This window comes from Cyanistes caeruleus, chromosome 20 (assembly GCF_971803275.1).
Source record: "Cyanistes caeruleus chromosome 20, bCyaCae1.hap1.1, whole genome shotgun sequence".
Classification (NCBI taxonomy): domain Eukaryota; kingdom Metazoa; phylum Chordata; class Aves; order Passeriformes; family Paridae; genus Cyanistes; species Cyanistes caeruleus.
Genome location: NC_141720.1, coordinates 5,655,203 through 5,668,120, shown reverse-complemented (window position 1 = coordinate 5,668,120; position 12,918 = coordinate 5,655,203). Strand labels below are relative to the sequence as shown.

At 48.5% G+C, this 12,918-nt stretch overlaps 2 protein-coding genes and 1 long non-coding RNA gene across 3 annotated transcripts in view; 1 reads left to right on the top strand and 2 right to left on the bottom strand.

The window, feature by feature from the left end:
- ABL1 (ABL proto-oncogene 1, non-receptor tyrosine kinase) overlaps positions 1–2,998 on the bottom strand; it is a 77,503-nt gene extending 74,505 nt beyond the window's left edge. Inside the window, exon 1 of the mRNA XM_023938201.2 lies at positions 2,023–2,998. Within this exon, the coding sequence (XP_023793969.1) occupies positions 2,023–2,158 (136 nt within the window). The 5' untranslated portion in view covers positions 2,159–2,998. The remainder of the gene's footprint in view (positions 1–2,022) is intronic.
- A 237-nt stretch (positions 2,999–3,235) lies between these two features.
- LOC147649701 (uncharacterized) lies at positions 3,236–7,988 on the top strand. The gene is made up of 2 exons (XR_015278106.1): positions 3,236–3,467; positions 6,917–7,988. It is a non-coding gene; the product is annotated as an uncharacterized LOC147649701 (long non-coding RNA).
- EXOSC2 (exosome component 2) lies at positions 7,944–12,877 on the bottom strand. The gene is made up of 9 exons (XM_086857826.1): positions 11,855–12,877; positions 11,672–11,773; positions 11,553–11,598; positions 11,206–11,295; positions 11,057–11,122; positions 10,842–10,910; positions 9,835–10,011; positions 9,540–9,668; positions 7,944–8,707 (listed from the first exon to the last, which is right to left on the bottom strand). The coding sequence occupies exons 1-9, from the start codon at positions 11,977–11,979 to the stop codon at positions 8,627–8,629; spliced, it is 885 nt and encodes a 294-aa protein (XP_086713952.1). The 5' UTR covers positions 11,980–12,877; the 3' UTR covers positions 7,944–8,626.
- Between the last annotated feature and the right edge of the window lie 41 nt (positions 12,878–12,918).

Genomic DNA, 12,918 nt, shown 5'->3' with positions numbered 1-12,918 from the left:
CACAATCACTGAATAGGACTGAAGGTATTAAATACTGATCTGTTCATTAATTATAAAGTATGTCAGTCTATGTATTTGAAAGGCAAATTATTGAAAGGAAAAGGAAGAACTTTTTAAATGAACTTTGTTCCCTCTTAATTTGTTCAGGTTTTTAATATGGCATTTTTCAGGACAGAAGCAGCCCAAACTCAGAAGAAAGCTAAATAAACAATGGTGGTACTGCCTTCTACTGCCAGGACTTGGAAGAACCTTTTCATCCACTCAAAGGAAGAAACTTTTCCTCATGTGTATAAGCAAGGCCAATCTTTTGCAGTTCTCTTAACAGGCATCCTAGCTCTGATGTCCTCTTTCAAGTTTATTCTTTTCTAAATCAGGACACCAAGGTCTCTCGTGGACATATGGCACAGGGACATTAGAGATGCCATTTTTCCTCCTGAATGTGTTGGGATCTGCTGACCTCAGGTCACATTGGCAAGAAGTTACCATCTGCTTATTGCTGTTAGATGATCAAAAAGGAACGTTTCTGGCTTTTCTGCTGCAGCAAAACACCAAAGGGACTAAGACTATTGTATTGCTTGCAGCAAGTGGTCTGGCTGTGTCTCATCTGACCTTGAAATTCTGTCCAAAGCAGTAAAAGCAGGAAACAAACTGGGGGCGAAGAAGTGGGCATATCACAGGACAGAAAGCAAGGAAAAATCCAGCAGCAAGTTTAACATCAGAGGGCCAAGTTAGCCCTGATATTCTCTAACCTTCCCTTAATTACCTCAAGTTTCTTCAGTGCAGAAACATTGTATGGGAAAATAAAACACTGAAGCAACCCAAAACAGTATTTCAGCAGAGCAGTACCAAACACGGGATCTCTGTGTGTATGTTGAACACTGCAGAGAATTTCTTGGGCCCTTCTAAAAACACAGAATGAGAAAAAGTTTGAAATCAAAGCCCTTAGAAAGAAAGACCAAATCAAAACTTTTCCTCTAACTAGACTGTGTTCTCAGACAAAGCAAATATATCAATTTTTAGTTATATGAAGATTACAGATGTAATTTTGTTTTGTTCATAGATAAACTTCCTCTATATGACAAAACGGTTGCAGAAGCTTTGTCAAAATCACATTCTCCAGCCAACCACAGCGGCCAGCAGCACGTCATCTCAAAGAACATTAGAATTTTTAAAGTGTTGCGCAAAAACAAGGATTACTCCAAAGAGTTTAAGCACAACAATGCATTTCTGCACCTCACTTCTGTAGAAATGCCTTTAGTTTAGTTTCTTTGGTTTTGGGGTTTGTTGGTTTGGTTTTTGTTGTTTAATGAAGAATTTGATGCAGACACCAAAGCTACCTCTGAGTCCTACTGAGACTTTCATCTGGCTTCTTTCCTGAGACTCTGAACTCCCCCCATACTTTGCAGAAGCCCAGCAAGTGACAGGGTTGCTCTACCCCACACTTTTGGCCTTAAGCACTTCAATCCATCACAGCACAGGACGAAGGTTTAACCAGCTTTGAGAAACCACCAAGCAAAGGTGTTCCAAATGCACCAATAAACTCTTTTCACAACAGCAGAAAGTGCATAAACTTTCCAAAATAAGGGCTTTGGGGTTTTTTTTTCTCTTCCAAGTAGCAAAGTCCCTTCGGAAAAGATAATTAAAGAATACCTGTCCCTGACCACAGCATCACCACTGACAGAGGCTGGTCTGTACTAAAAAAGGATCAGACACTTTCCCAGACTGCAAACCAGAACATAACCAAGGCAGAAATGAGAAACTTTTACAATGTTAAGAAGTTACTTCCTTTGCATTTCACCTTTAAGTGTACAATAACCTCTCCTCAGATTGCTTGAAATCTGACCCAATTATTTTCTTAATAAACAATCACGGAAGATTTGCATTAAGCAGCAAGACTGCAAGAAAGAAAACAAGACTTCCATAAAGTACATGTCTGTATCTGCTCCATGGTCTTGAATAAATCCATATTGCAGCTAGCTCAGCAAACCAAAATTCAACCAAATACCAATAGAAACTTCTCACCATGTTCCACAAAGACATTGCAGTGTGGGCCCGCATGCCTCGATGACTCCTTCTTCCCTGCTCCTTTGATGAAGTGCAGGGCAGGCAGACTTGGCCTCCTTTGGTCCCCAAGAACTTTTCCAGGCTGTTGCCCCATAAAGTAACTATGGGCAGCCTTTCCCAGGATGAGAAGTTTTCGAAGAAGCCTGTGATCCCTGATCTTCCAGGCTGGGAAGGAGTTTTGAAGGAGAAGGTATTCAGGGGAGTGCACTGGCCGCACTCACAGTGGGGATAAAGTCACTTGAGGTGAATTAAGACAAATTCCTCCAATGCTCCTGAAGACAGCAACAAGGTTCCTTAGGTGTCTTTATGAAAAAAAAAACAAAAACCAAAACCAAAAAAACCCAAAACAACAAAGGAGTAGAAGTTCTAATCGCTCAGGAATGACCAAGCATTACCTAAGTTTCAGGTTGCCATATGTAGTGTGTCTTCCACCGGGTAAAGGAGAATTAGTTCATCTCACAAGCAAGAAACCACACGTGGGCTCACCCAGGGCAGGAAACAGCCATTCCCACCACAACTAGTGTCAAGGTTTCTTTTTTTTTTCCTCCTTTTCTTTTGCATAGCATTGAGTTAGCAAAGGCCAAAAAGCCACGGATTTGGCTTCAAGTATCGCTGAAGTCCAGCAGGGTCAGGTGCAGTGGAACCATGTCAGCCCTCCAGGCGAAGCAGGAGCAGCTCCGGGCGAGCTCCGTACGCTCCTTGGGGGATGGGACGGGGGCTCCTCGGTCACCGGGCTTCGGCTCCTTCCACCGCCGCTACCTCGGGGCCGGGGGGCCCGGCGGGGCCATGGCGGCGTCGGAGCAGCGCTGGGGCGGCCGGGCCGGCGCCCCGTGCCCGCTGCTTCAGGCGGAGCTGGGAGCGGAGCAGCGAGGCCGGGGAGCTCCGGGAGGCCGGTTCCTGCCCAGCAGCCGGGCCAGGGCAGGCGGGGGGGACCGCGCCGGCCGCATCCCCGGGCGGGCGGGCGGCGGGAGCGGGGCCGGGCGGGCGGAGCGGGGCGAGGGGCCGCGGGTACCCCGGAGCTGCGGGACTGGCGGGGGGCGGCGGAGGCGGCGAGGGAGATCCCGGAACCCCCGGGCCGGCGGGCGGGCGGTCACATCCCCTTCCGGCCCCTCCTCCTCCACCGCCCCCGCCTCCCGCCCCGCGCTGCCCGATCCCGGCCCCGCTCCCCCTCACGGACCGGCCGGGCGGGGAGAAGCCTGTGAGGAGCGTGGCCGGCAGGGCGAGTGGGGGATCCTCCCTTCACTCGGCCCTGGTGAGGCACATCTGGAGTGCTGTGCCCAGTGCTGGGCTCCTCAGGACGGGATGGGCAAGGAGCTGCTGGAGAGGGTCCTGCGGAGGCCACAGGGAGGATCTGGGGGCTGCAGCACCTCTCTGATGAGGAGACACTGCGGGAGCTGGGCCGGGTATGTCTGGAGAAGGGGAGGCTGAGGGGGGATCTCAGCAATCCATGGAAATATCTCCCCGCTGAGTCTGAGGATGGTGTCAGACTCTCTTCAGTGCCCGGTGACAGGATGAGGAGCAATGGCCATAAACTAAAAGACAAAAAGTTTCCCCTCAACATGAGGAAGAACTTCTTTAGGTTGAGGGTGGCAGAGCTCTGGAACAGGTGCCCAGGGAGGGCGTGGAGTCTCCCACTCTGGAGACATTCCAAACCCACCTGGGCACCTTCCTTTGTCACCTGCTCCAGGTGATCCTGCATTGATCTCCAGAGGTCCCTTCCAACCTCAATTAATCTGTGATTTTGTGAATAAAAACTGTGAAAAGGCCTCAAAAAGCTCATGTGAAATCCTTCACCTCTTTAGAAGGGCTGCAGATCTGACTGCAGGGGTCTCAGAGCCTCTGGCCAGCTCTGACTGGATGCTTGCAGAGATGGCAGGGAAGAAGAGATTAGTGGATCAGCTGTGTGCACAGCCAGGAATCTGTCACCCTTTGCTTGCACGAAGGACTTCACTTCTTTATGAATGCTCTCAGCATACACAGAACTTGATACCAAAACCAGCTATAGAGGCCAGTGACAATTGAAAAAATATTTTATTGATCTATTTTTGTGCACCATTTGGTACAAAGATGGAGTTAAACCCCTGAATTCTTCGGCAGGCACTGAGAGTTCCCTGAGCTGAAGAGCAGACCATGATGCTGAAGATATTTAGTTTTTCATACATTCTCCAGTTCACCTTGGGGATAGAAGAAGGTCAAGGCAGCAGCTTGAGGTCAGGGTGTTTTGGTCAAAGGTCTGTGGTTGCTCCCACTCGACAACAGGAGAACACACAATTGCAATTCTGTGCTGTAGCCTCCTGCTTAGGGAAACCATCTGGACACAGAGCAGCTTGTTTATACTGACTCCTCCCTTGTGACAAATCCAAACACACTCTGTGTCTCCTATGCCATATTCAAGGTCTCTGGCAGACCTGAATTTTTCATCTTCTAACAATAGCATCCAAAATGTAGCACTTCATACAGCCCTGTGGGATCCTCCATCTCTGCTGTGCCAGGCTGCTGCTACATCACTGATTCTTAGTCAGGAGACTGAGCTCAAACCATTTCTATTGGATTTCTCCATCAATGGCTCAATTTGCAGGTATTGTGGCTGGTTGTGCTGCACACACACCCACACAGGAGAGAGAAATTCTGGTACATTGTGCTGAGACAAATCCAGGGTCACATCTCTTGAACTCTGCAGAATTTCTCCAGGTTTATCTCAGTAACAGAGATCAGCTTCTCACCAAGGTGATATAACCCCCACTCTGCTCCCATGGATTGAAGGAAAGTGAGGAAATGAAGCTGTCAGCACAGGCCAAGCAGCCCAAGAGAAATTTGTTGCAAAACCCAATACCAACCATTCTTCACAGAAAAAGTCACTCTCTTCTGGGTGTGAATGGAGCATCCTGGATAATCTTTCCTACCACAGCAGTGCTGAAGCAGAGTAAACTCCAGAAGAGAACCGTGGGTCCACAATAGTCAGAAAAACCTTCACCAAATTAAGCAAAAGTAATTGCAAATATGCAAGACCTCACAGAATCACAGAACTGTGCAGATGAATGCACTTTTTATTTAACAAACCAGATGAGTTTATCATTCAGGCCAACAGGCAGCTTTTCCTTCTGATGCTGTGCAATTGTAGGCAGCAAAGTGGGACAGGTTCTTTGCCAGCAATTTCCAGCCTCTCCACTCAGCAGTTTCTCCAAAAGCATTTCCTGTTTCCCAGAGCACTGCTGTAGTTAATGTGGGACAATACACAGGCAGATGAGTCAGCTGGTCACTCCCAAATGTCATAGTGAGATACCTGCCTTCTTCCCCTTCCTGAAGGGTATTACATTTTCTGCTCCCAACCCTGCTGCCAGTTCTTGTGAACATGACTCTCATGTTAAACTTGGAAGTTGCCCAGTAAATTCAGAAATTGTTAGAGAAGACACAGACAGAAAAGTTGTAGGAATACAGAATAAGTTAAAAAAAAAAAAAGCTAGAGTGTTTTTTCAATCAAACCCGCATACATCCTACCATTTATTTTTTTCCTAAGAGATACTTCAGTACTTTTCTGTTTACCTCCCATTAAGTGTGGTTTCTCACCCAACAGTTGCAGTGACGTTTTCTCCATAACAATATCTTAAAAGCTTCAACCTCTTCTCCAAATAATAAAACTTAGCATGTTAATTAACAGTCCTTAGGAACCTGAGAACCATTTCAAGATGTCTCTAATCTCAGTGGGATTCCAGTCTCTTCTCAGGTCTGTGCAAAGCTTTTTATTTGTACCACTCTCAGCTGAACAGCAAAACTCTGCACGGATGGTACAGAAGTAATGCAATAAGCAGCAGTAATTGGATTAATAACCCATTAGCACAAATTTTAAATCTCAGTGGTTATTCCTAGGAGTAAAGGAATTCTTCCTATTAGTGCATGAGCACTGGCACCAAGAAACAAGAAAATTCTTTTTGCAGATGAGTGATGTGCTCTCGTTCCTACAGGCAACACTCACCAGCAAGGGAACTAGTTACCAACTCCACTTCTGAGTACAACTGCACCATGTATCAGCCCTGGAGTAAGCAGCACAGGAGGTGCTACAGCTGCTTTACAAACAGTGTCAGACACTGGTGAACAAAGAAATCGGGTTGGTCTGAGCTGTTTTAATGCCTGCATGGGCCTTTTAGTTCCTCGTATAAAAATGAACACTCACTAGGTTTTTCTCATCCTGCTTTCAACTACTGTTTTGGGGTTTTTTTCTTAAACCAGAGAAGCCATAGTTTCTTCCTTTTCACCCTTCCTGCTTAGAAGATTTTTTCCAGCAAAATCCCACAGACTGTTTGAAGAATTTACAGGGACACTGCTGTTGCTGGTTTGTTGTTACCTGTTGGTTTGCAGAGCTGTGCTGGATGCAGTTGCAGGAACAGCCAGCAATGACCTTGCTGAAGCCTTGTTACAGAATTTAGGTCTTGGAACAGCACTGGCTGAATGTGCATGGTCACAGGGAAAAATGCTGAGACCTTTGGTTCTCTCCCATCAGAGAGATCCACAACCAAACCTCACCAGATGGTTTTCTTCTTGGGTTTAAAACCAGAAGTATTCAGGAATAAGAGAACTGAGTGAGTCACATGCTTCCCCCATTTAACACATCGTTAATGTCAAAATATCAGGGACCCTGCAGCAAGGAGGAGGAATCTGAAAGCTCAGAGCTGCAGCAGTCCAGACCTTGAGCTGTTTTTTTAGCAGAAATCCCTGAATCTCCCCCTGTGGTAATAAGCTGCTAAACTACAGCACTTGGGTAAGGGTCGGGGGGGAAAGAAAAGTACTTTTCTAAGTAATAGATGCAGACTGTTAAAGCTTTTTTAGCCTTTTTGAACCCGTTTTGTCCATGCAGGTATGTGTTATGTGGCCACCAGAAGCCTCATGAGACCTGAAATTGTCACCATTAAGCCTTGGTTTTCAATTCTCCCCAGTCATCTTGAGGATGTGATTGTTTCAACACTTACTAGGAAATCCTCTTAAAACTCAACAATTCCCAGGTCACATCTGGAACATTCCAGCGATACCCCCAGCAAGTTCAGTACTATTTTCAGAGGCAGCACGGGCAGCTGTGCAGCAAGAGAACGGATTAGCCATGTCCTTGCTTGTCCTTAGCCCCGTTATGCTTCAGGATTTGGGCAGCAGCGCTGGTGGCAGCCATCCAGGCCCTGCTGTTTGGCAGGGCAGCGAGGCGGAGCTGCTGGCGAAGGGAAGTGCCACAAACACGATCCAAAGGTGCCATCTAGTGCCTGCTCGAGACCACAGGGAAAGCAGCCCGAGCTGGAGGGACAGCAACAAAAGGAATTTCTACTTCCCAGGAAAACACACAGCAAAGAATTTTCCCTTGTGCCTGAGGCGAGAGTGTGAACTTGTAACGTGCAATTGGATTCAGGAACAATTGGGGCAGATGTTTCATCATCCTTTCTAAGAATTACAGTGCTGCGGTACAAGGATAGATTTGCAATACACATAGAAAACATATATAATAAAACAGCTCCAATATAGCACCTGGAGCTGAGAGGATTCTCCAGAGAAAGCATCACATTCTGACAGAGAACGTGACTGACTGCCTGCCAACACCTGGCTCAAAATGTCCACCTCTAACCACTGTCACTTGAGTCACCTCTGCTTGACTCACCTCTCCAAGGCATCCTGCAGGGAGGCAATGCTTGGAAAGGCACTGTGAACACCAGGAATCCTTACAGATGAACCTGTAAGGGCTGAAGACGAAGGTCAGATCCTGCTGGGATGAAGGGCAGCAGCTGAAGGGGAGATAAGACAGTGTAACCATTCCAAGTGTCCTGGCACAAGGAAACTTGAGCCAACCACAGCTCTCAAGCTAGACTGAAAACAAGCTAATGCACACACTGCTGAAGGACTGATTTGTTTCAAAAAATTTATTGAAATGTAAAATACTTAATACAAAATCATATTGGTGCCTCCTCAGAAGAGGCATTAAAAAAAAAAAAAGACCAGCAGGATAACACAAACCAGGACACTGTATGTTCACAGCTCCTGGCTCATATGGACAGCAACAGCCACATCCCATCTCATACCCCTGAGATATTCAAGCCATGAACAGCCAGACCCAAACTGTGGTTAGCAAGGGTGTGGATACTCCTGTTCTCTAAACACATGTGCCTGGAAAAATGAGGGCTCTCAGTCAGGGGACAGACTGGCAGATGTGTATCACAAGTAAATTAAAATCCAAATCACCTTCTGGGGAGAGAGAAACATTACAAAACATATCCCTTCCTCTCTGTCATTCTGCACAAAGTTCTGGGGCACTAGATACAGCAACAGGTGCTAGGAGACATGTCCCAGTTGCATCTGCATCTTTATAAAGGTCAGATATCAATTTTTCAGGCCGTTGCATTAAAAGGCCATTGTACTTAAGTACTACTTTGTATTAAAAGGACACAGGAGATATCCTAATAGTGAGGAATTTCAGTGGTTTCTGAAGTGTGGAATGAATGTTGGGAACTAGAACACTGAAAAAACATATAATACTGAGACTCAAAGCTGCCATGCTGGGATTTCAAATGACTGCTTCTGGCCATATGCTCTATCCTTCCAAATCCAGCAACCTCTGTCGAGCTTCCAGAATGATCTCCTCTGTCACTTCTGGTTTCAGGATGTCCTTGATCTGCAGTGGAAAGAAGAGCAATATGAGCACCAGGAATCAACTGCTGTTTTTGCACTCTGTGGGGAAACAAAGCTCCCTGACACATGGCAGTGACCAGCAAGGAACTTTAGAGGGTTGTGGTGAAAAAAGACCTATGGCAGAAGGTCCAAGGCAAAATTAACTTTGCCAGTTGGGAATTCTTACAGAGACCAGAGGAAATCAAAAAAGAGGCTACTAACCCTCCTCTCTTCCTTCAAGGACACACACTGTATTTGGGAAGGGCAGAAATGATTTAAACACAGTAATAGTTCAAATGAACACCTCATTGAGAATGAGAGCGGAAGACGATTCAGATCTCATTTATTTATGGGAAGAGAATTGCCCATGATTGTGCTGGCAGGAATCACAGTGAAAAGCTGTACAGCAAGAGGTCAAAGGCTGCTGGAGGCAGCCTTCCAGCAGTGGATACAGACATGAGACTGCACTCTGTACAATACATGACATTTACTTTTTCATTGCTTCATAAAATGCACTGTACCCTCATACAATACCAAATTTAACACTGTCTTCGCAGGAATTAAGGGTCCATAATCCCAGCAAGGGATACACAACATCTATCAAAAAAGGGACTGATCTCTCTGTAGGAATAGCTAGACTTTGCCAGAGGCAGAACCCTTCAAATTATCCCTGAAATTGTGCAAGGCAACTTACGTTATGTAGAAGGTGAGAGTTTGTACTGTCACTTACTACAGGATGTTTTGGTAAGCTGAAAGGAAACTGACTTCAGCAGCAACTGATGCAGCCTTTCTGTTCCCTCCCCTCAGTGTGGAATAAACACTACTGGTTCCTATACCTGATGAGGAAGGGATGCTTCATAGCAATACAGGATGCTGGTGTCAAAGAGCATCATCTTGTGAGTAACCAGAGCCACGATGCAGTTTCGGAGCCGTGAGATCACCTCCCGGTCAGACAAGGGAACTGGCTGAGGAAGGACAGAGGAAAAGGGATGAATGCAGAGGGAAATAAGTAAAAAAGCCTTCCTGTGAACCTACAAGATCCTGAGACTCTCAGGTTACGCACATGCCTCTGAATTTGTCAGACTGAAAACCATCACTGGTAGAAGAAGGCTCACCTTCCTGAACACTCACCTCCAAGTTGGCGGTGTAGCCTCCAGCCTCGTCATCCTTCTGCTCCGGAGTTGGGTAGATCCAGATGAAGCCATTGTTGCCGAGGATCACGGATGCACCACAGGGCAGGTCGTGGAAATGAGTCTTCTGGCGTTTCACAAGAGAGGGAGAGACCTGAACCAGCACACCCTGGCCAAGCTGGAGAACAGACCATGAGGCTCAGCATGAGAGACATCATGAGCCACCACAGATAACACCAAGTCACTGACACACACTCACTCCATTCCTGGCCTAGGAACAACTCTGTTTTAACATCTTTTCCTGTGAAACAGTGAATATAAAACCTGTCTGCCTCTGGGAGTGCTGGGAGGATTAGCTAATGCATCCCTTTGAAGATGAAGAATACTCTAAGTGCTTAGCATGAATGTTAATAATATCTTGATTGTAACTACACATCAACCATCCCTGCAGAAAAATGAGGAGTCAGTGGCCCAATTTAGCAGAACACTTTCCCTGGTAATCCAATCACTGTCCTTCACCCTTTGTGCAATAAGCACACTTTCCTTTCATCTTTTAAGTGCTAATACCCTCGGTCTGGTAATCCCAAACTGCAGCCTACGCTCCAACAGCCCCTTGGCTTATTTCAATGCACAAAACCAGAGATAAATGCCAACTGCACAAAGCCTAAAATAGAGCCCTGGGGAGAGGAACAAGTCACAGGGGCAACAGCCAGTTGAAGAGGAGTGAGGAGATCTCTCCCCAGGATTTAATTCCCAAGTGGTTAGTGGGGAAAATAGATCTAGCAGGCTGAAACTGCAGTCAGGGGAAGCAGTGGATCAAAGGGCAACTCAAGGACACCACCTCTACCTGGTGCTCTCATGCTGAGAGTCTTCCCGTCCTGCAGGAATGGGTTATAACAACGTCCTTCTCTACTCCAGAGCTTTTTTCTTAAAAAAGCCACCAAAAGGCCTTATACAAGTCAGGTGGTGCAGAACTAACCCAGGATCAAGGCCTTTGGAATAACTCACCTTCCCGTACTTCAGGCTCCGGGTGTGCAGTGATACAGCCCCATCAGCAAATATAGACTGAACCTCTGCCTGTCGGTGCCACTTAAGGAAACAGGGTCCCTAAGGCTTCCCAGTGCCACCCCACCATAGCTCTCACCCCCAGCCAGGCCAGCCAAGCTCTCCCTGTTCTTCCCATGCTCTTGGCTCATCTGTCAATGGGAGCAGCAAAAGGATACGCTGATGAGATCCCCTTCTTGCAGGTAGTCCCTCATTGCAAGCTCATCTTCTGCTGATTTCCTTCTCTGAAACATCACAAGAAAAGTTACATCAGTAGCTGATTGTGGGAGACCTTAGGATGCCATGCAAAACAACCAGCTACACTCACCAGCTCCCCACCAGGTAAATTTATAGATGATAGTAACAGGACTGAATCCAGCCTGGAATTTGTTTCCACTTTCCATCGCTTCTGCTGAACCTAAGGGGGAAAAAACCACCCAAACTTATGGATACACACTCAAAAATTGAATGGGAGCTGCAGCTCACCAAGCTGCAAGAGGGGACAGCTCTTGTGGCTTCTCCGAGCCTCATCATGGTTAAAATCAACACGCTCCCAGTACCCTGCGCGGGGACACTGATGTGTATCAATGTTTTAGGATCCCAGGAGGGCGCTTAGAGTCGGATGGAGCCACGACCACCCTCCTCCTCGGCACCGCGGCAATCACGGGACTTTACCTCCGTAATCCTCCCGACCACGATGTCACCGATCTCGCCGTTGTACCTGGGACAGAGAGCGGCGGTCACACACCTCACCCTGCCCAGCCAGGCCCCGCACCCGCCGCGGCCGCGCTCACCTGGCCTTCAGCGCCCTGACACACACCAGCTTGTTCACCCTCTCTACCACGCCGGCCACCGAGGCGATCAGCTTCTCGTCCTCCACATAAGTACCGTGGCCCCTGCGGAGACACAGCGGCCACCTAAGGACAGCCCGAAGCCGCGCCACCCCGCCGCCGCCTCGCCTCCGCCGCTGCCCGCACCTCATATATCCCGTGTCCGTGGTGATCGTGTCCCCCGGTGCCACCAGGTGCTTCTCGCCGCCCCGGGGCGCGCTGGAATCCAGAGGGGCGCGGACCGCTGGCAGCCTCATGGTGACCGCCGCCATCTTGGCCCCGCCGCACGCGCCTTCCGCCCGCCATATTGGCTGCTGGCGAGAGCGCGCCTGAGGCCGCCGCCGGCGCCATATTGAGTGAGGGCGGTGGGGGCGGTGACTGGGCAGCCATGGTTGTTTCTGGCAGCGAAGGGACTGTTTGGCTTCGCCCCGACGGAGCCCAAGGGGAGGGTGCGGCCATCTTTAGTGCGGGCAAGGTGTGCCACTCTTCGGGCAGCCCCCGGCTCCCTCACAACCCGGCCGGCAAACCGGAGGGACGCCACGGGCCTGCCCCGGGGCTCACCGGGCCCCGCAGCCCGCGCGCTCGAGGCGGGGAGCAGCACCCCCAGTTTGGGTGTCCCTCACACAAGGTGTCCCTCTGAGGGCAATCCTCTGATGCCCTCCTCAGCTGGCCGGTGCTCACGCTTGGCTTAAACATCCCCGCGGGACTCGGGACTGACCCCTTCCCCTCGGCCGACCTGTGCCAGCAGGAACTGATACATACATGAAAGTTTTATCCACTCACACACCGGTTCGGCTCTCAGAGCTGCGGAGGAAATGCCACGGGAAAAGCAGCTCGTGATGACAGTCAGAATGTATGATGCTTCCTTCCAGCAGGGCTTGCACCTATATGGCATCACAGCCAAAATATGGGCACTAATTCATGGAATGTATCAAACGATAGCAGTAGCTGTGGCTTCAAAGAGGGACTGTACAAGTTCATAAGAAGAGGGACTGGCAGGGTAGAATTAGTAGATACCACCCGCTCCAGAGTGAGCCAGCATTTAGCCCAGCTTCCAGACCTGAAAAAGGGCTTTTTTAGCTAAAACCTGGGTTTCTTCCCCTCCCAGATGCACTTCTTGGTCCAACAGATGACACCGCATCTCCTCACCCACAGACTGTTGTGTCAGTTAGGGCTTTCACTCATCCAGTACCCACATCATTGCCCTGGTA

What these genes read in the sequence shown, in the direction of transcription:
- EXOSC2 (XM_086857826.1), bottom strand. Translation starts at nt 11,979, where the DNA reads ATGGCGGCGGTCACCATGAGGCTGCCAGCGGTCCGCGCCCCTCTGGAT. An exon ending in GTCAGGGCGCTGAAGGCCAG is followed by an intron (nt 11,599 to 11,671) that starts GTGAGCGCGGCC and finishes TCTCTGTCCCAG; the next exon opens with GTACAACGGCGAGATCGGTG. An exon ending in AAGCATCCCTTCCTCATCAG is followed by an intron (nt 8,708 to 9,539) that starts GTATAGGAACCA and finishes TTTCCACTGCAG; the next exon opens with ATCAAGGACATCCTGAAACC.